Source organism: Liolophura sinensis, chromosome 10, assembly GCF_032854445.1.
Source record: "Liolophura sinensis isolate JHLJ2023 chromosome 10, CUHK_Ljap_v2, whole genome shotgun sequence".
In the NCBI taxonomy this organism is placed as follows: Eukaryota; Metazoa; Mollusca; class Polyplacophora; order Chitonida; family Chitonidae; genus Liolophura; species Liolophura sinensis.
The window spans coordinates 17,318,275-17,340,318 of NC_088304.1; the positions used below are offsets into that span (position 1 = coordinate 17,318,275).

The following is a 22,044-nucleotide window of genomic DNA, read 5'->3' on the forward strand; positions in this document are numbered from 1 at the left end:
GTTCAAATCCAGCTCTCGCTGTTTTGGTTCCAGCTTAACGTCAACAGATTTGTAAAGTATATGGCGAGGGTCGGTGGTTTGTACCGCCCATCAATCTGACTGCCGTTACATATATTGATATATATTATTTGATTGGTGTTTATGCTGTACTCAAGAATATTTCACTTATACGATGGCGGCCAGCATTATACATGGTGGGAGATAGCCGTGCAGAGCCCAGGGGAAACCCACGAGCTGGACTTGAACTCAAAGATGGCAGTGGTGAGAGGTTCCTGGGTCCATCATATGTAACTGAAAAAATCTTGAACACAGCATTTAACACCTGTCCTATCTACATGAAGGAGTAAATTTTTAGCACAGGTAAAATGCTAATTGCTTTAGTGTTAGTTTTGAAAAGTGATTCATGTACAACGGCGTTGGTCAGTAGCCGAACACTACGTTAACATTAACTAGCCGCATCCCAAGATGAACAAGTCATAACCAAGAATATTTCATAATATTTAGAATTTAGTGCGTTTCATGAGATTGAGCATCACCCACATCCGGAGACGTTGGTTCGTCGTGAAAGAGAGCAGATCGTGTCAAGGGTTTTATTGCCATATTCATTATAATTTCATTAAAAAATTTGTCAAAGGTATAAAACCAATCAATAGCTTTGATTACGGAGATAAAAGACAACCAATGGGGGATAACTCTAAGCAGCTTTTCATTTGATCTTTTTTTTATTAGCTTTTCTATGTGAAATAAACATAAAGCAAAATAATGGCAAAAATATGAAATATCATAAACATAGCCAAAATCCGATTGGCTGGAGTGTTAGTATATCAACAGCCAAACAGAATTAAAAAAGTGTTAGCAAAATAAATATCTTATTTTATAACATAGGGTGTAGTACCATACTGTAAATAATTTGCAAAATTAGTTTATAAAAAAAAGGAACAACTGATATTTGACATTGTAGACCATTAAGCGAACACAATGGAATGGGAAGCACTGAGCAAATAAACAAACATTAGACATCCTTGACAATAAATAAAACATAAAGTATATTGAGTTCCCCTTTATTCATAGTGTACTACCTCATATCTGCAATAGTTCAACTTCTCTTGTGAATTTGTGTCACTTCTAACTACTACACAATGGTATTTTCTTAATGTGGCTGTTACTAATACTTTCACATGGTATTTCCTTATCGTGATGCTACTACTACACGATGGCATTTTCTTGCTGTTGTTGTGGCTACTACTACATGTACTACAAAATAGTATTTCCTTATTGTGGTACCTCCCACTGCTACTACAAAATGATATTAATTTTTCTGGCTATACCTACATTTAGCTCTACATCTTCACTATCTCCATTCGTAGGATTACATGTATATTGATATGTGCATGTATGTATTTCTTTGACTAAGAACAGATAATCACTGATCAGAATCTAGGGCCTATTCCAGAAAGCCATTTCTGATTGAAGTCAAAATTAAAAACTTCTTCACAACGCTTATGTTTTTGGTATAACACGTTGCAATTTAGACACATCTGTCTTAAGTTTTTAAGTTCTAAAGCCGAAAGCCGAGTATTTCCAACTTTGACTTAAATCAGAAATGGTTTTATGGAATATGCCCCTGGTCATGATGTCCTTCACAGAAGTACACTTTATTACATATAGATGTGCTGACAGACACATATGTGTCAGAAGTACTGGGGATACAGGGGACTCCTGTAGGTGAGAAGTACTGGGGATAGAGGAGCCTCCTGCAGGTGAGAAGTACTGGGGATAGAGGGGCCTCCTGCAGGTGAAAAGTACTGGGGATAGAGGGGGCCTCCTGCAGGTCAGATTACCGGGGATAGAGGGGCCTCCTGCAGGTCACAAGTACTGGGGATAGAGGGGCCTCCTGCAGGTGAGAAGTACTGGGGATAGAGGGGCCTCCTGCAGGTGAGAAGTACTGGGGATAGAGGGGGCCTCCTGCAGGTCAGATTACTGGGGATAGAGAGTCCTCCTACAGGTCAGTTCTGGGGATAGAGGGGACTCCTGCAGGTCAGAAGTTCTGGGGATAGAGGGGACTCCTGCAGGTCAGAAGTAATGGGGATACAGGGGACACCTGCAGGTGAGAAGTACTGGTGATACAGGGGACACCTGCAGGTCAGAAGTACTGGCGATACAGGGGACACCAGCAGGTCAGAAGTACTGGCGATACAGGGGACACCAGCAGGTCAGAAGTACTGGCGATACAGGGGACACCAGCAGGTCAGAAGTACTGGCGATACAGGGGACACCAGCAGGTCAGAAGTACTGGCGATACAGGGGACACCAGCAGGTCAGAAGTACTGGCGATACAGGGGACACCAGCAGGTCAGAAGTACTGGCGATACAGGGGTAACATATAGGATAATCTACACGACATACGGGACACAGTGGATTAATATGTTATATACAACAAGAGCGCTGAGGCCACTGGCCAATTAAACACCACCAGTCGAATACTAGTAGCTGAATAAAACTCATTATTAAGTGTTAATATGTAAATATGTAAAAGTTTTCAGATTTGATATAGGTCAAAACTTGCTTTGTGGAATTAAGCCTAGAGGGAAACTTGCTTCAGATCAGTTAACAACTTTAATACTGTAGAGAAAGGGCTCTGTCAAATATGGTTGCCAGTCTGAATGTTCTATTTGACTTTGGGCTGACATTAATGGTTCAGGCCTCTGAGCCTCCCCCTTTAGCTTGCGCAGCAAAGTTTTGGTACTTGGCCTTGGCACTGTTCAGCCAGGCAGTGAGGTTTGATGCCTGAGCGGTGACACTGTCCACCCCAGTCCCACCGTACACTGCATACTGATTCACGCTGTTCTCATAGTTCCAAACATGAGAGACATCCTCCTCAAACAAGGGACTGCAATCAACGAACAAGCACCTGAATGAGTGCATGATTTGTTTGGTGGTTTGTTTAGAGACTTACATGCAATATAAAATGATTATACACTCACAAGCTTTTCAATTCGATGGTAACTTCCTCGTGACTTCCATAAACCAAAACTACATGTATGTGAATCTACCTGGAGTCCAAAAACAAAGTCACAAAAAATAATTTAAACAGTCAGATTAAAAACTTAGATTTGCAAAGAGGAGACACATGAATGCAAAACTTCAGCTCAACACATAAAATACTGATATCATGAATTTGGTAATTTACAGTAATTATCAATATCAGAGCATCAGTGATAGATCATCCCCACTGGGTCACTGAGCGTTATATGCAAGTAAAACTTCAGGTGAATAAATGCTGTTCTTTTTGAGATACCACCCCTAACATTTTGTTTAACTTTATTTCTAATACACAATTATACACAAAGTCAAGAATTTACGATATTTAAAGGGGAAGAAAGCTTAAAATCATGATACTATAGGCTGAAAAGAGCACATTTTTTTCTATCTGGTGAGGCCTGCTGCATAATTTTGCGATTTTTCCTCGCCATACACGTAAAGCCTGAATCCGGCAAAGCTGGCATAAATCGCTGAGTCCATCACATCCTCCATCTTTAACACGTTGTAATTTATGCTGGGGGTGTGTTGCCTCTAAGCCAATGAAAGTCGTTAAAACTGCTGGCTTGTTCGTGTAAACTCGGAACCTACGTCCTACGTTCAGGTTTCTCGATTGGTAAGCGGAAAACGAACTGTACTGTTCACTACCTTCTGGGAAGAAGAGTTCTACCAGAAATGTACAATGCAATTCTCTTCCTAACACAGAGGACTTCAGGACTAGTTCTTAGGCAAAATGGAGTCGCCCACAGCAGATGTTGGCGCGGACTTTATTTATATTTTATGAACTTGAGGTCCATATTAGAATTTTTTATGGCATGCACCTACAAGGAAATGCATGCTCTTTTCAACGGTATTTGACTGATATTTAAATTTTCTTCTCCTTTAATATGCACACAGCACATCAACGATAGAATACACCCCTCGTGTTATTGTGCTCTACATGTGTGGCATTTGGTTACCTCATTGGTAAATGGCAACTTGTCTATCAAAACAATTAAGTCATCAGACATTTCATCCAGACAGGGCCTATGACTGGAGATTTAAGTAACAGAAATTCCACCCAAAGCCGAATCAAAACTTTAAGAGTGGAACCCTTTTCTGGAGGGGATTGGGAGAGCAGTCAAATCACCACTTACACATTTATAATGATGGCCTAAAACAAGTGTGCAACAGTAAATACCTGACTGTTTTCAGGTCAGCCAAAGTGAGCTCTGACAACAGACAGTTCTTCTTCTCAGCCAGAGCCACACACCCTCCTGACAGGCTGTGAGCATCTCTGAATGGGATCTGAGAACAAGTATGGAGGCCAACAATGTAGTAAAGAGGATATATATTAATGACACTTCTGTACAAACACAGGTCAGGTCAGGTCAGTAGGCAATCATCAGCCTGAGCAAATGGAATGTTACCGACAACCTACATGTGTTACTTCTCCAGTAACAGTCTTCTGTACAACACAGGTCAGGTCAGGTCAGTAGACAATCATCAGCCTGAGCAAATGGAATGTTACCTACAACCTACATGTGTTACATCTACAGTAACAGTCTTCTGTACAACACAGGTCAGGTCAGGTCAGTAGGCAATCATCAGCCTGAGCAAATGGAATGTTACCTACAACCTACATGTGTTACATCTACAGTAACAGTCTTCTGTACAACAGGTCAGGTCAGGTCAGTAGGCAATCATCAGCCTGAGCAAATGGAATGTTACCTACAACCTACATGTGTTACATCTACAGTAACAGTCTTCTGTACAACACAGGTCAGGTCAGGTCAGTAGGCAATCATCAGCCTGAGCAAATGGAATGTTACCTACAACCTACTTGTGTTACATCTACAGTAACAGTCTTCTGTACAACAGGTCAGGTCAGGTCAGTAGGCAATCATCAGCCTGAGCAAATGGAATGTTACCTACAACCTACATGTGTTACATCTACAGTAACAGTCTTCTGTACAACACAGGTCAGGTCAGGTCAGTAGGCAATCATCAGCCTGAGCAAATGGAATGTTACCTACAACCTACATGTGTTACATCTACAGTAACAGTCTTCTGTACAACAGGTCAGGTCAGGTCAGTAGGCAATCATCAGCCTGAGCAAATGGAATGTTACCTACAACCTACATGTGTTACATCTACAGTAACAGTCTTCTGTACAACACAGGTCAGGTCAGGTCAGTAGGCAATCATCAGCCTGAGCAAATGGAATGTTACCTACAACCTACTTGTGTTACATCTACAGTAACAGTCTTCTGTACAACAGGTCAGGTCAGGTCAGTAGGCAATCATCAGCCTGAGCAAATGGAATGTTACCTACAACCTACATGTGTTACATCTACAGTAACAGTCTTATGTACAACACAGGTCAGGTCAGGTCAGTAGACAACCATCAGCCTGAGCAAATGGAATGTTACCTACAACCTACATGTGTTACATCTACAGTAACAGTCTTCTGTACAACACAGGTCAGGTCAGGTCAGGTCAGTAGGCAATCATCAGCCTGAGCAAATGGAATGTTACCTACAATCTACATGTGTTACATCTACAGTAACAGTCTTCTGTACAACACAGGTCAGGTCAGGTCAGGTCAGTAGGCAATCATCAGCCTGAGCAAATGGAATGTTACCTACAACCTACATGTTACATCTACAGTAACAGTCTTCTGTACAACACAGGTCAGGTCAGGTCAGTAGACAACCATCAGCCTGAGCAAATGGAATGTTACCTACAACCTACATGTGTTACATCTACAGTAACAGTCTTCTGTACAACACAGGTCAGGTCAGGTCAGTAGGCAATCATCAGCCTGAGCAAATGGAATGTTACCGACAACCTACATGTGTTACATCTACAGTAACAGTCTTATGTACAACACAGGTCAGGTCAGGCCAGTAGGCAATCATCAGCCTGAGCAAATGGAATGTTACCTACAACCTACATGTTACATCTACAGTAACAGTCTTCTGTACAACACAGGTCAGGTCAGGTCAGTAGGCAACCATCAGCCTGAGCAAATGGAATGTTACCTACAATCTACATGTGTTACATCTACAGTAACAGTCTTCTGTACAACACAGGTCAGGTCAGGTCAGTAGGCAATCATCAGCCTGAGCAAATGGAATGTTACCTACAACCTACATGTGTTACATCTACAGTAACAGTCTTCTGTACAACACAGGTCAGGTCAGGTCAGGTCAGTAGGCAATCATCAGCCTGAGCAAATGGAATGTTACCTACAATCTACATGTGTTACATCTACAGTAACAGTCTTCTGTACAACACAGGTCAGGTCAGGTCAGTAGGCAACCATCAGCCTGAGCAAATGGAATGTTACCTACAACCTACATGTGTTACATCTACAGTAACAGTCTTATGTACAACACAGGTCAGGTCAGGTCAGTAGGCAATCATCAGCCTGAGCAAATGGAACGTTACCGACAATCTACATGTGTTACATCTACAGTAACAGTCTTCTGTACAACACAGGTCAGGTCAGGTCAGTAGGCAATCATCAGCCTGAGCAAATGGAATGTTACCTACAACCTACATGTGTTACATCTACAGTAACAGTCTTCTGTACAACACAGGTCAGGTCAGGTCAGTAGGCAATCATCAGCCTGAGCAAATGGAATGTTACCTACAACCTACATGTGTTACATCTACAGTAACAGTCTTCTGTACAACAGGTCAGGTCAGGTCAGTAGGCAATCATCAGCCTGAGCAAATGGAATGTTACCTACAACCTACATGTGTTACATCTACAGTAACAGTCTTATGTACAACACAGGTCAGGTCAGGTCAGTAGACAACCATCAGCCTGAGCAAATGGAATGTTACCTACAACCTACATGTGTTACATCTACAGTAACAGTCTTCTGTACAACACAGGTCAGGTCAGGTCAGGTCAGTAGGCAATCATCAGCCTGAGCAAATGGAATGTTACCTACAATCTACATGTGTTACATCTACAGTAACAGTCTTCTGTACAACACAGGTCAGGTCAGGTCAGTAGACAACCATCAGCCTGAGCAAATGGAATGTTACCTACAACCTACATGTGTTACATCTACAGTAACAGTCTTCTGTACAACACAGGTCAGGTCAGGTCAGTAGGCAATCATCAGCCTGAGCAAATGGAATGTTACCGACAACCTACATGTGTTACATCTACAGTAACAGTCTTCTGTACAACACAGGTCAGGTCAGGCCAGTAGGCAATCATCAGCCTGAGCAAATGGAATGTTACCTACAACCTACATGTTACATCTACAGTAACAGTCTTCTGTACAACACAGGTCAGGTCAGGTCAGTAGGCAATCATCAGCCTGAGCAAATGGAATGTTACCTACAACCTACATGTGTTACATCTACAGTAACAGTCTTATGTACAACACAGGTCAGGTCAGGTCAGTAGGCAATCATCAGCCTGAGCAAATGGAACGTTACCGACAATCTACATGTGTTACATCTACAGTAACAGTCTTCTGTACAACACAGGTCAGGTCAGGTCAGTAGGCAACCATCAGCCTGAGCAAATGGAATGTTACCTACAACCTACATGTGTTACATCTACAGTAACAGTCTTCTGTACAACACAGGTCAGGTCAGGTCAGTAGGCAATCATCAGCCTGAGCAAATGGAATGTTACCTACAACCTACATGTGTTACATCTACAGTAACAGTCTTCTGTACAACACAGGTCAGGTCAGGTCAGTAGGCAATCATCAGCCTGAGCAAATGGAATGTTACCGACAACCTACATGTGTTACATCTACAGTAACAGTCTTCTGTACAACACAGGTCAGGTCAGGTCAGGTCAGTAGGCAATCATCAGCCTGAGCAAATGGAATGTTACCTACAACCTACATGTGTTACATCTACAGTAACAGTCTTCTGTACAACACAGGTCAGGTCAGGTCAGTAGGCAATCATCAGCCTGAGCAAATGGAATGTTACCTACAATCTACATGTGTTACATCTACAGTAACAGTCTTCTGTACAACAGGTCAGGTCAGGTCAGTAGGCAATCATCAGCCTGAGCAAATGGAATGTTACCGACAACCTACATGTGTTACATCTACAGTAACAGTCTTCTGTACAACACAGGTCAGGTCAGGTCAGGTCAGTAGGCAATCATCAGCCTGAACAAATGGAATGTTACCAACAACCTACATGTTACATCTACAGTAACTGTTTATTTATCTGATTGTTGTTTAACACCACAGCCAAGAATTTTTCACTTATATGAAGGTAATCAATTTTATCAATGGAGGAAACCAGAGTGCCCGGCATAAACCACCAACCTTCGATAAGTAACAGACAAAACTTTTCTACATGTCATGTATACATGTAGATATGCACATCACGTAAGCAGAAGTCAGGTGGTCTCCACCAAACTTTAGTCAGCGCAAATGGCCGCACAAACGTAACTGACTGTTAACGGTCACTAAGACCCCTCAAGCAGTGCATGAGAGCACTGGAGTTTATCCTCTAGATGGCCATGATAACTTCAACAAACTTTGACCCTTATTGTGTGGCAAATTTCAGCAAAGTTTGCGCTATATTGTGTGGCTAATTTCAGCAAAGTTTGCCCTATACTGTGTGGCAAATTTCAGCAAAGTTTGCCCTATATTGTGTGGCAAATTTCAGCAAAGTTTGCGCTATATTGTGTGGCAAATTTCAGCAAAGGTTGCCCCACATCCTGTGGCAAATTTCGGCAAAGTTTGCCCTATATTCTGTGGCAAATTTCAGCAAAGTTTGCCCTATACTGTGTGGAAAATTTCAGCAATGTTTGCCCTACATTCTGTGGCAAATTTCAGCAAAGTTTGCCCTACATCCTGTGGCAAATTTCAGCAAAGTTTGCCCTATATTCTGTGGCAAATTTCAGCAAAGTTTGCCCTATATTCTGTGGCAAATTTCAGCAAAGTTTGCCCTATATTCTGTGGCAAATTTCAGCAAAGTTTGCCCTATATAGTGTGGCAAATTTTTAAGTAAAGCTTGTGCTTCGTGTATGTTGTGCAACCTCACTTCAACATACTTTATCCTACAAGGTGTGACAAACCTCAGCAAACTTTGGCCTTCCTTGTGTGACAAACTTCAGCAAACTTCGAACAATGTTTTGTGGAAAACTTTGTTCTACACTGTGAAATAAACTTCAGCAAACTTTGTCCTCTATTGGGTGGCAAACTTTAACAAACTTTGTCCTCTATTGGGTGGCAGACTTTAGCAAACTTTGTCCTGCATTATGTGAGAAAACTTCAGCAAACTTTGTTCTCTATTGGGTGGCAAACTTCAGCAAACTTTGTCCTGTATTATGTGACAAAACTTCAGCAAACTTTGTCCTATAGTGTGTGGCAAGTGAACTTCAGCACACATCCTATATTTTGCAAACTGCAGCAAACTTTCTCCTATATAACCTGACAACTTGTCCTAGATTGTGTGGCAAATTTTGTGCTATATTGTGAGACAAACTGCAGCAAACTTTGCTCTACATTATGTCAAAACTTCAGCAAATGTTGTCCTACATGTATAATGTAAAACAAACTAGGTCCTATATTGTGTGGCAAACTTCGTCCTGCAGTGAGTGACAAACTTTGTCCTATACACAGTGACAAACTTCAGCAGCCTTGTCCTATATTTGTCTCATAGTGTGTCACAAACTTAAGCATATGTTGTCCCATACAATCTTGAGCATACAATGGCCTTTACTGTGTTACACAAAGTCTGTATACTCACTCCTTTTCTGACAAGGTAATACGCCAGATCTGTGGCTAGCATATCGGGGCTTAGGGCAGACCTGCAGGCCACTTTGTCAATCTGAAAACACAAGAGCTCCATATACATGTGCAGGCAGCTGTTTAATCTGAAAATACAGGAGGTCTGTGAAGATGTCAAATTTCTTCTTGTTGCTCAGGTTAATCCTGTGTGGTAATTGCATATAAGTGTCTCGTTAAAAATGCCAAATAATATTCGTCATACATGGGAAGGTCTACCTGTAGCAACCTACAGATGGTGGTGGGGTTTCCCCCCTGGTTCTTCACATACACGCATGCAGGAGACAACAAGCAGTATCTTTACATGAAAGCCTCTGTGCTCATCATCCATTCACTATATGTTTTACTTCAGGCTGACTTAAAATCCTCACTCCTTATCCAGTCACCTTTAGAGTTGAGAGCGTGCCCTCTGCCACCTGCAGAATTCCTTCCAGAGTATCAAAAACACCAAACATCGCCTCCTTGTCTTCCTACAACAACACAAATCACAACAAAATGTTTTTACAGCTAACACACTTCTCTTTGTTTACTTATCACAGAGTGTTTAAAGAGTACAGCGTCATCTACAGTATCTGACACAAGTGGCGTTCATGATACTTCAAATATCAAGCTCTCTTACAGTTTGGACCGGGCTTTCAGCAAAATTTCTGTGACTGAATGCGTTTACCACCACAGTGATAAAATTGCAAAAAAGCAAATAAGGTCTGCAAATAAAAGAAAATAAATGAACAAACCATTGGCTTTTGCTATGTCACAATTGTGGGCTGACAGAATGGAGTACATGTAAACAAAACAGAGACTTATATAAGTGTAGATGTAGACAAGGGCAAGCCAATGAAAATTAAGCCAAAAAAATATGTTTACATATTCTTTTTTCCCAAATGCCCTTGAGCTTGTTGTCATACCTGTAATTCTCTTGATGTTTTTATCTACTGAAAAAGCCAGAATGGCACATACACCCTGTGTACTACTGGATGTGCAAAATAATCCAAATAATGCTTGACTCAGATTACATGATGTACTACTTCCAATTCGCCTCTTATATAAGCATATTGTCAAGATCGATCAGGATCGCCAGACTGGGCATAGCAAACAAGCCTTGATACAACATTCATCCTGAGTTGCCTGATACAACACACATCATGGGTTGCCTGATACGACACACATCCTGGGTTGCCTGATACAACACTCACTCTGGGTTGCCTGATACGACAATTATCCTGGGTTGTCTGATACAACACTCATCCTGGGTTGCCTTATACAACACTCACTCTGGGTTGCCTGATACGACACTCATCCTGGGTTGTCTGATACAACACTCATCCTGAGTTGCCTGATACAACACTCATTCTGGGTTGCCTGACACGACACTCATCCTGGGTTGCCTGATACGACACACATACTGGGTCGCCTGATACAACACTCACTCTGGGTTGCCCGATATGACAATTATCCTGGGTTGTCTGATACAACACTCATCCTGGGTTGCCTGATACAACACTCATCCTGGGTTGCATGATACAACACTCATGTTGGGTTGCCTGATACAACACTCATCCTGGGTTGTCTGACACGACACACATCCTGGGTTGCCTGAATAGACACACATCCTGGGTTGCAAGATTCAACACACATCCCGGTTTGTCTGATATGACAAACATCCTGGTTCGTCTGATGCAACACTCATGCTGGGTTGCCTGATACGACACACATCCTGGGTTGCAAGATTCAACACACATCCCGGTTTGTCTGATACGACACACATCCTGGTTTGTCTGATACAACACTCATCCTGGGTTGCCGGATATAACACACATCCTGGTTTGTCTGATACAACACTCATCCTGGGTTGCCTGATATAACACATATCCTGGGTTGCAAGATACAACACACATCCCGGTTTGTCTGATACGACACACATCCTGATTCGTCTGACATAACATGCATCCTGGTTTGTCTGATATGACACACATGCTGGGTTGTCTGATACGACACTCATCCTGGGTTGCCTGATATGACACTCATCCTGGGTTGCCTGATACGACACACACCCTGGGTTGCCTGATACAACACTCATCCTGGGTTGTCTGATATGACACACATCCTGGGTTGCCTGATACAACACTCATCCTGGGTTGCCTGATACGGCATACATCCTGGGTTGCCTGATACAACACTCATCCTGGGTTGTTGATATGACACCCATCCTGGTTCATCTGATATGACACAAATCCTGGGTTGCCTGATACAACACTCATCCTGGGTTGCCTGATACAACACTCATCCTGGGTTGTCTGATATGACACACATCCTGGTTCATCTGATATGACACACATCCTGGGTTTCCTGATACGACACACATACTGGGTTGTCCGATACAACACTCATCCTGGGTTGTCTGATACGACACTCATCCTGGGTTGCCTCACAAATCCTGTAGCACTCACCACAGAACCATGTAACACATATATGTATACAGAATAGTCCTTTGAAGGCTGTAATTCCAACAAAGTCCCATGACAGTTTTACGATAGTCCCATGTGCATGCATTAGATTACCATAAGCTTTATACATGTACACGTGTATAGTCAGTATATTGTGACCTTACTATTACAATGTGAAATTTGATCTTTTCTGTCAGGAAGGCAGAAGCCTAAATCATGTCAATGGATGTGATCAATAATAGAGTAGGATGGAATTACAAAACAATTCCGTAAGATCAGGACAGTGACGCTTACATTTACAACTGCACGCAATCCAATGTACAAACAGTGTTTTTCACAACAAAAATATACAGCTCTTACAGAAGTACAGCTTTGTACATATACATGTCTGGGCCATATCTAGAGTCACTTTGGTTCTGGAAAATGTTTGGGCTCCCAAACTGTTGGCTGTCCAAACTAAAGAAGCTGTATTTAAAACAAGTAAATGTAACAAAAATATGACGGTTTACCCATAAAAAGTTAAGTTTTCAGATAAATGTCTTAAAAAATTTAAACAGCTTACAGACTTAAAAGCTCTTAGAAAGCCTCATTTTGTACGGCATTTTTAAAATTTCTTTATGCACAGTTACATCACCATTAAAGTTAAAGGATCTGAACCTTAATTGTTTTTCTAGATATGGCCCTGCTTGTATAATGTAGCATATCAATGCACTGACTACAGAATATCTCAACACTTAATATATGTGTATTTCCACAGATAATTCTGCAAGGACACTCCGGGCACAATGTAAAAATAAAGCATTAGTTTTCCATTACCTGCAAGTCTTTGTTGTAGGTGCTGGGGATTCCCTTCACACTCATCATAAACCCAGCCATCTGCAACAAGTAATGCAAATGACATTTGTCACTAGCAGCTGCTGATTACAAATTTGGACCCACAGACTAAAGCAGCATGAAAATTATACACTGAAGGGCCCTTAGAATATGAGGAGTTAAACTGTAACGGCTGCAATATACACGGGTGGGTTCCTGTGAACTAGCTAGGCCCAGTCTCGGGCAAGTGGTTGCGTAAACCAGACTAGTCATTCACTAATCAATCAATCAATCAATAGATAACCAGATTCGTTCCCTCCCATCACCTTGTCTGGATCTAGGAGGTGGGAAATAAGGGAAGCCAACACAAAAATAAAAAAATTATTCTACAATTTATTTACAATGATGCACAATGGTTCAAATGGTGCTGGTATTAAACGATGTTTTCCATTGTATACGCACACTTCATGATCACGCAATTTAGCAACTGCCCCGGCAACTACAGACCGCGGACCTGAGCATGCGAGCATAATTGCACATCTGCACTAGTTATCCCGTAAGAGGACATCACCGTGGCACATGTCTGAGGACAGTGTAATCCAGTGATAGAATCAAGCATTGTTGCTTCGCATATAGGTCATTCCTACAAGTCTACGTACAAGGTGTATAATCCAAGGGGACACACACAAACAATCGCCAGACACTCAGTATCAGGCCTGTACGTGGCTAGCACAAACACACGGTCAGCATGGTCAGCACGAGCAGCGCTTCCTTGCACCAGAGAGTTCACAATCTCCACCCAGGGAATAATCAAGCTCCTGCACCACTACACTGTCTGAAGAGCAACTACACCTCTCTATATATTACCTTAAGTCTGTAAGGGAATAAATTTCTACCCTACCCTGCTACTGCGCAGGCTGACATCATTTCTCTTTGTGACCCTGTATTCCATTCATGCGAGACTGTGGCTCAGCTTTAAAATTTCACATCCAGGGTTTAAATCCCTATTATCTTTCTCAACACGCAGATAATTTTACGGCCACGGAGGTTTGTACTTCCAGTGTTTCGATGTTATTCTGCTTGTAGTATTACGGAAGTATAACAGATAACAAACCTGCAGTGTGTACCATCACCTTATTAAACCGTGAACAAGGGAGGAAAATTAAAACAAAATAAAGAAGGCTGGCTGTTAAAAGAACTCTGATTCAGTCAGTTTACAGACAAGGAAGTATTACTCTCTTAAGAGATCCTTCCTGGAACAGTCAAGTTGCCTTTGGTACAGATATGGTTACAGCTGTAAATTTACCAGTGGTTTAATGTTTCAATCCAGTTACATGCACACATCTAAACTATCAAAGTCAGGAATACTGTCAGGTACCAGGGTTTGCAGTAGCTTCCACACAGACTCTCAACCTTCCAGATCTTCATTTACAAGAAAAATATTCTTGGTAAATTATAACACAGATGGTGATACATGTATATACTATACAGTGGCTTACATTTCCAAACAGCCTGCCAGATTTTCCCCTGATGAGTTCCAAGCTGTCAGCATTCTTCTTCTGGGGCATCAAACTACTTCCTGTACTGTAACAGAGCAGTATAAACACATAGAAACAAAACATGTAGCTCACATTTAGCTCAGGCTAGTTTATTTATGCCTTTTCTCAACTCATAAAAGGAATTCATTGTATTAAACAAATGTTTTCGTTTATCCAGAAAACTGGAGATGTTCTGCAAACTGTTGTCCACAAAAACAGACAGCTCTCACAAGATCAACCCGAACAGGTAAATCACATCAAATTAATTCTACTTGTAGCTACATGAAATCAATTCTACTTACAGTTACATGAAATCAATTCTACTTGTAGCTACATCAAATCCATTCTACTTGCAGCTACATCAAATCCATTCTACTTGTAACCACATCAAATCAATTCTACTTGCAGCTACATCAAATCAATTCTACTTGCAGCTACATCAAATCAATTCTGCTTGCAGCCACATCAAATCAATTCCACTTGCAGCTACATCAAATCAATTCTACTTGCAGCCACATCAAATCAATTCTACTTGCAGCTACATCAAATCAATTCTACTCATAGGACCCACCTGTAGGCATCGGAAAGAGATACAAATCCAAATTCCTTTGTGCTGTACAGGATCAGGTCTTCTGCCCAACGACTGAGGTGTACTCCCAGGAGAGATCCCCAGAACAGAAACTCCACTAAAACCCCAAAATTTTAATTTTATTGTGTTTCTTTGGTTGTTTTTTATTTTTCAGGAGTGTGTCACATTTATCTTAAGTTATCTCTTAAGAAATGGACATGTGGAAAAACTATCGAAACTACACACTCTGATGACCATTCCAAAATTGACTATTCAGTAATTAGTCAACTCGTGTCTAATATATTTAATTATTTCATACGTTTGTTGTCATACACAAAAAATATTTCACTTATAGGACAGTGACCACCATTACAGCGTGAGAAAAGCCACAACTCTGCAGGTTGCTGGCAAACCCTACCATGTGCGACTGGAAACCAGCATGGGCTGGACTTAAATCCACAGCATCTGTATTGATGAGAATTTTCTGAGTCATTGTATATGTGCTGGGCTAACTGGTGTTTCAGGCTGAGTCACTGTATTTGTGCTGGGCTAACTGGTGTTTCAGGCTGAGTCACTGTATATGTGTTGGGCTATCTGGTGTTTCAGGCTGTCTTTATAAAAAATATTTCACTTATATGAAGATAGCCAATTTATGGATGCCCAGAGCTTACCATCTGCTTTTCACAAGTAAATATGTCAACATGCACTGCAAAGATTTCCATCCCATATTGATAGAGGGAAGGTAAATCCAGCAAAGGCCGAATTTATGTTGAAATGTTGAAAAGTTGTTGTCCAAGGCTGGGAAATTTTGAACCAACACCCATAGTGACTTGTCTTTGTATTCAAAGAGTTAGAAGATAAGCAACTCAACCAGATGACCATGACCTGTCAATACTCCATTCCCACAATGAGCAAAAACCAACACTGTGGACTGAAATGCATGTCAAAAGAGCTAAACATTACATGAAAACAACAAATATTCACTTTTAAAAGTTTTTTGTGTTCAATGTCTTTTAGAAACATTAACTTCCCTCAATTCAGAGCTCATGTCCAAAATGTCAGTACCACTATTCACACTGCATTGCTGTCATATTCACTTTGACAGTTCCAAAGCTATGTTAATATCTTACTGATGTAGTCCCGATCACTAACCGCATCCAGACTGTTTCCTGTAACACCTTCAAACTTTAACTCTGGAATAAAACAAGATTTTTGGAATTTATATCTAACCAGGAAATTCACTGAGAGCTTTAGTTAATGCAACTCTTTTAGTATAATACATGTATGAAATCAATGCATATGTGTCTTGTGTATTTTGCAGAAAAATATTGGACTTAAAAGGATACATAAAACCTAGCTTTTTTATTTCTTAATGCAAAGCTTATGATGTGGCCTACCACATATAACTACTAAAACGCTTTTCGGCCTTCAACTTGGGGAATAAAAATGACAGTTTTAGTAAGGCACCCCAGCGGTGAGTCCAGAAATTAAGTAGTGTGTGCTGTGGTGATGCCAACAGTGATTATTATCAGAACTACTTTTCATTTGGGGGAAGTGAGCAAATTGGGGGAAGTGAGCAAATTGGGGGAAATGAGCAAATTGGGGGAAATGAGCAAATTGGGGGAAGTGAGCAAATTGGGGGAAGTGAGCAAATTGGGGGAAATGAGCAAATTGGGGGAAGTGAGCAAATTGGGGCAAGTGAGCAAATTGGGGCAAGTGAGCAAATTGGGGCAATTGAGTAAATTGGGGCAATTGAGTAAATTGAGGGAAGTGAGCAAATTGGGGCAAGTGAGCAAATTGGGGGAAAGTGAGCAAATTGGGGTGCTAAGCTGGTCCTGTAAGCTGTCAGAATATTTCCGACCATTAAAGAAAAACGTGCATAAAATAGAAGGCTTATTATTACAGAAACAAAAAAAATGTGCCTCAAAAATATTTTTTTTCATCTTCCTTCATGTTCCTTAAAACTACTGTATATAAAAATATATTTTAGAGCACTTTTTCATGTATCCTTTGTGGATTGTCTTACAACGGAATAATTAATATATCTGATTTATTTATCTGATTGGTGTTTTTTGAATATTTCAATTATACATATATGACAGCCAGCATTATGGTGGGAGGAACCAGAGCAAAGCCCGGAGGAAACCCAAGACTATCCGCAGGTTGCTGTCAGACCTTCCCATGTACGACTGGAGAGGAAGCCAGCATAAGCTGGATGTAAACGAATAATTAATGACCAACATCCTGGTGTAACTGTAACGTACTTATCAACAAACAGATAAAGCTGAAGAACAGAATGTCTAACCTAAACTGGACTAAAAGGTGGAAAATAAACTTTAACAAACACCTAATTCTTGAGAAATGAGGTCTAATGCCCAGCTTAACTGTGCCTGTAATCAGCCCAGTTTTGTTGTGCCATACAAGCCTTCAGTACCGAACAAACAAGATTGGCCCAGTCTTGGTTCAAAGCAGCTCTGTAAAGGTCCTCTTCTGGGTTTTTATACAGGCCCAATTTGAGTGGGTGAGTGAGTGAGTGCCTGGGGTTTAACGTCGTACAATTTGTCAGTCATATGACGATGAAGGAATCCTTAGTGTGCATGTAATGTGTTGCCAGGATGGATTTCCACCGCTCTTACCTAGTGCTGCTCCACTGAGATGCCTTACCGATGGCAAGTAAGCTGCCCCGCCAGAGCCATCATACCGATACGAGTCAACCAGTCCTAGCACTATCCCCTCAATGCTGAACGCCAAGCGAGGAAATTACAAGTTCCTCATTTAAGGTCTTAGGTGCGACTTGACCCAGGATCACCCCTGGATCTACCACTCCCAAAGCAGACGGCCCAATTGGAAACCACTGTGCGTGCCAAAAGCCTATAATAAGGTGAATTAACAGCCCTAACACAAGAAAGCGTCCAGTCACGTATCAGCCCAGTTTAAAAATGTTAACTGGGTCGGAATCACCATTTCTGAGAACCAAACATTTTTAGAACCTTGTCTTTCTGAGAATTATCCCTCTACATTTCTCAGAATCTCCTAATATTTCTTATTTTTCTCAAAGTCTCCCGTTACAAAATCAACATCCCCATTTCTCTGACAGCCTTACCTTTGGCCAGAAATTCTCTGTCCACATTAAATGGATTTCCTGCCAGAGCACCACTGCCATAGACAAAACAGATGAGTGTGAGCATAATATTAAAACAATTGTGAACTAGAACTGCATGCAGTTTTACGGCTTCCAATCGGTTTGTAGACACTGTTTTCAGCATGTATGCCACAATAAATCAGTTTCAGAACACCACAATGTAACGATTGTTGTTGCAGCGTTGTTTGTGTGTCATGACCGAAAGCAGCATACAGTACAGCCAGATCCTAACCTTAAATCCTTCACCAATTAACAATATGCTGAATATGTTCTGCCCATGCCATCATTTGTGGATGATCAGAGTTTATTTTCATTATCAGGTACCATTTTCCATCCCATAGCTGGTGGGCTGACTCCAGCCGGTGGGCTGACTCCAGCCGGTGGGCTGACTCCAGGACTTCAGTCAAACACCTTCAATGAATTGATGAGCTCTTTATCTGATGGCTTTCATACATGGTCAGGCCATGTAAGAGAGTCTGCTGTATACTTTCGTCAGTACTTGATGTTACTATTTACTCTATTCTGTGTCCATGAAATGAAACATGTAATGTAATGATGTAATGAACATACTGGTGTGACCTCATGGACTTCAAAGGTGCACAAATTCAAGCTCAAAAGGCTATATTGTCCTATTTTCAACTAATACTTCCAAGTGCACGGAACTATGTGATGAAAATGCTGACGTGACTGTGCTGATCTCTCATATGCAAAACTGAGTTAATCCAAGCTAGGTTGTGAGAGAAAGTACACGGACATGGCATTGGGACATACTGATACAATTTCATCATGACTATTGTCCACAGAAGACTTTGACACTAAGCGAGTGCCGTATTATTTGATTTGGATGGGCTTTTACAGCCTTACAGGAGTAAAAAATAAATATTCTGAACAAATATCTGAACTGAAACTGGATATTTTATGCCGACCAGGTAATGTCATCAAATCCGCTGCTGATAGTGTTGCCATGGTGACATGATCATCCTTGTATGCTTGATGGCCAGCTTTTTGTCGCTGGTGATGACAGTAGATTTGTTCACCGTAAGCCGTGTATGATAAAAGGGTAGAATCCAATCATACTGTGTCTGCTGCCTGCTTGAGGGCATTTAGACGAGTTGGTGTCTGCTGCCTGCTTGAGGACATTTGGACGAGTTGGTTTTTGTTGCCTGCTTGAGGGCATTTGGATGAGTTGGTGTCTCCTGTACATTTACTACCTTGGACTTGGGAACTAAAAAAAGCTTAACTTTGCATCCGTGTATGAGAGCCTATTAACATTTGCTAAAAACAGTCACTAACACTGACACTTTGTAACCTCTAAAAATCAGATTAAAGCTTTGTAACGGTGATTTAAAAATTCCATTTTTTTTGGGAGTTTTAACTGCTATTTTCACAAAAAGTATGGCTCGTAGAAACAGAAAATCTGACTTGAGTTCAGTAGGTCAACCTACATCCAAACTTGTAACTTTAAATTCAAAATAAGTCATTGCATGGTGCTGAACCAATATTAATATGCATACAAACATGTAGATTTTCACGTAAACTTACTCTTTCATTTGCAAAAACGTTGATGAAATTTGGGTAACTGTTTTTAATATTCATACCTGCCAAGAGGAAGTATATTCACTCTACCACGTATCTCATCCAGACGCTCCAAATCTCTCTTCAGCATCCAGGCATAACTGACAACAATTCACAGTGATGGGACATACAGTATGAGTTATCATATCACATGATTTATTGAGTATGTACAATTTATTTATTTATTCACTTGGTTGGTGTTTTACGCCATACTCAAGAATATTTCATCTATACGACAGTGGCCAGCATTATGGTGGGAAGAAACCGGGCAGAGCCCGGCAGAAACCCATGACCATCTGCAGGTTTCTGAAAGACCTTTCCACGCACGGCCGGAGAGGAAGCCAACGTAAGCTGGTTTTTAAACTCACAGGAACGGACACGGACAGGTACTGACACAAGGTCAGGTGGAGTGACATTAGCATATCTCCTCGACAGATGCAAAACCCAGTCACAGCACAGACAGCTACTGACACAAGGTCAGGTGGAGTGACATTAGCATATCTCCTTAATAGATGCAACACCCAGTCACAGCACAGACAGCTACTGACACAAGGTCAGGTGGAGTGACATCAGCATATCTCCTCGACAGATGCAACACCCTGTCACAGCACAGACAGCTACTGACACAAGGTCAGGTGGAGTGACATTAGCATATCTCCTCGACAGATGCAACACCCAGTCACATCACAGACAGCTACTGACACAAGGTCAGGTGGCGTGACATCAGCATATCTCCTTAATAGATGCAACACCCAGTCACAGCACAGACAGCTACTGTCACAAGGTCAGGTGAAGTGACATTAGCATATCTCCTTGACAGATGCAACACCCAGTCACAGCACAGACAGCTACTGACACAAGGTCAGGTGGAGTGACATTAGCATATCTCCTTGACAGATGGAACACCCTGTCACAGCACAGACAGCTACTGACACAAGGTCAGGTGGAGTGACATTAGCATATCTCCTTAACAGATGCAACACCCAGTCACAGCACAGGCAGCTACTGACACAAAGTCAAGTGGAGTGACATTAGCATATCTCCTTAACAGATGCAACACCCAGTCACAGCACAGACAGCTACTGACACAAGGTCAGGTGGCGTGACATCAGCATATCTCCTTAACAGATGCAACACCCAGTCACAGCACAGACAGCTACTGACACAAGGTCAGGTGGAGTGACATTAGCATATCTCCTCGACAGATGCAACACCCAGTCACAGCACAGACAGCTACTGTCACAAGGTCAGGTGGAGTGACATTAGCATATCTCCTCGACAGATGCAACACCCAGTCACAGCACAGACAGCTACTGACACAAGGTCAGGTGGAGTGACATTAGCATATCTCCTCAACAGATGCAACACCCCGTCACAGCACAGACAGCTACTGACACAAGGTCAGGTGGAGTGACATTAGCATATCTCCTCGACAGATGCAACACCCAGTCACAGCACAGACAGCTACTGTCACAAGGTCAGGTGGAGTGACATTAGCATATCTCCTCGACAGATGCAACACCCAGTCACAGCACAGACAGCTACTGACACAAGGTCAGGTGGAGTGACATTAGCATATCTCCTTAACAGATGCAACACCCAGTCACAGCACAGACAGCTACTGTCACAAGGTCAGGTGGAGTGACATTAGCATATCTCCTCGACAGATGCAACACCCAGTCACAGCACAGACAGCTACTGACACAAGGTCAGGTGGAGTGACATTAGCATATCTCCTCGACAGATGCAACACCCAGTCACAGCACAGACAGCTACTGACACAAGGTCAGGTGGCGTGACATCAGCATATCTCCTTAATAGATGCAACACCCCGTCACAGCACAGACAGCTACTGACACAAGGTCAGGTGGAGTGACATTAGCATATCTCCTCGACAGATGCAACACCCAGTCACAGCACAGACAGCTACTGTCACAAGGTCAGGTGGAGTGACATTAGCATATCTCCTCGACAGATGCAACACCCCGTCACAGCACAGACAGCTACTGACACAAGGTCAGGTGGAGTGACATTAGCATATCTCCTCGACAGATGCAACACCCAGTCACAGCACAGACAGCTACTGACACAAGGTCAGGTGGAGTGACATTAGCATATCTCCTCGACAGATGCAACACCCAGTCACAGCACAGAC

At 41.9% G+C, this 22,044-nt stretch overlaps 1 protein-coding gene across 1 annotated transcript in view; it reads right to left on the reverse strand.

Annotated features, from left to right (window-relative positions):
- Nucleotides 1-2,060: 2,060 nt before the first annotated feature.
- LOC135476478 (argininosuccinate lyase-like) overlaps nucleotides 2,061-22,044 on the reverse strand; it is a 39,089-nt gene continuing 19,105 nt past the window's right edge. Inside the window, exons 8-17 of the mRNA XM_064756509.1 lie at nucleotides 19,913-19,990; nucleotides 18,276-18,328; nucleotides 16,303-16,365; nucleotides 15,176-15,290; nucleotides 14,566-14,650; nucleotides 13,070-13,129; nucleotides 10,196-10,279; nucleotides 9,772-9,852; nucleotides 4,220-4,326; nucleotides 2,061-2,890 (exon numbers count right to left, since the gene is read on the reverse strand). Coding sequence (XP_064612579.1) covers nucleotides 2,698-2,890; nucleotides 4,220-4,326; nucleotides 9,772-9,852; nucleotides 10,196-10,279; nucleotides 13,070-13,129; nucleotides 14,566-14,650; nucleotides 15,176-15,290; nucleotides 16,303-16,365; nucleotides 18,276-18,328; nucleotides 19,913-19,990 — 919 coding nt within the window. The 3' untranslated portion in view covers nucleotides 2,061-2,697. The remainder of the gene's footprint in view (nucleotides 2,891-4,219; nucleotides 4,327-9,771; nucleotides 9,853-10,195; nucleotides 10,280-13,069; nucleotides 13,130-14,565; nucleotides 14,651-15,175; nucleotides 15,291-16,302; nucleotides 16,366-18,275; nucleotides 18,329-19,912; nucleotides 19,991-22,044) is intronic.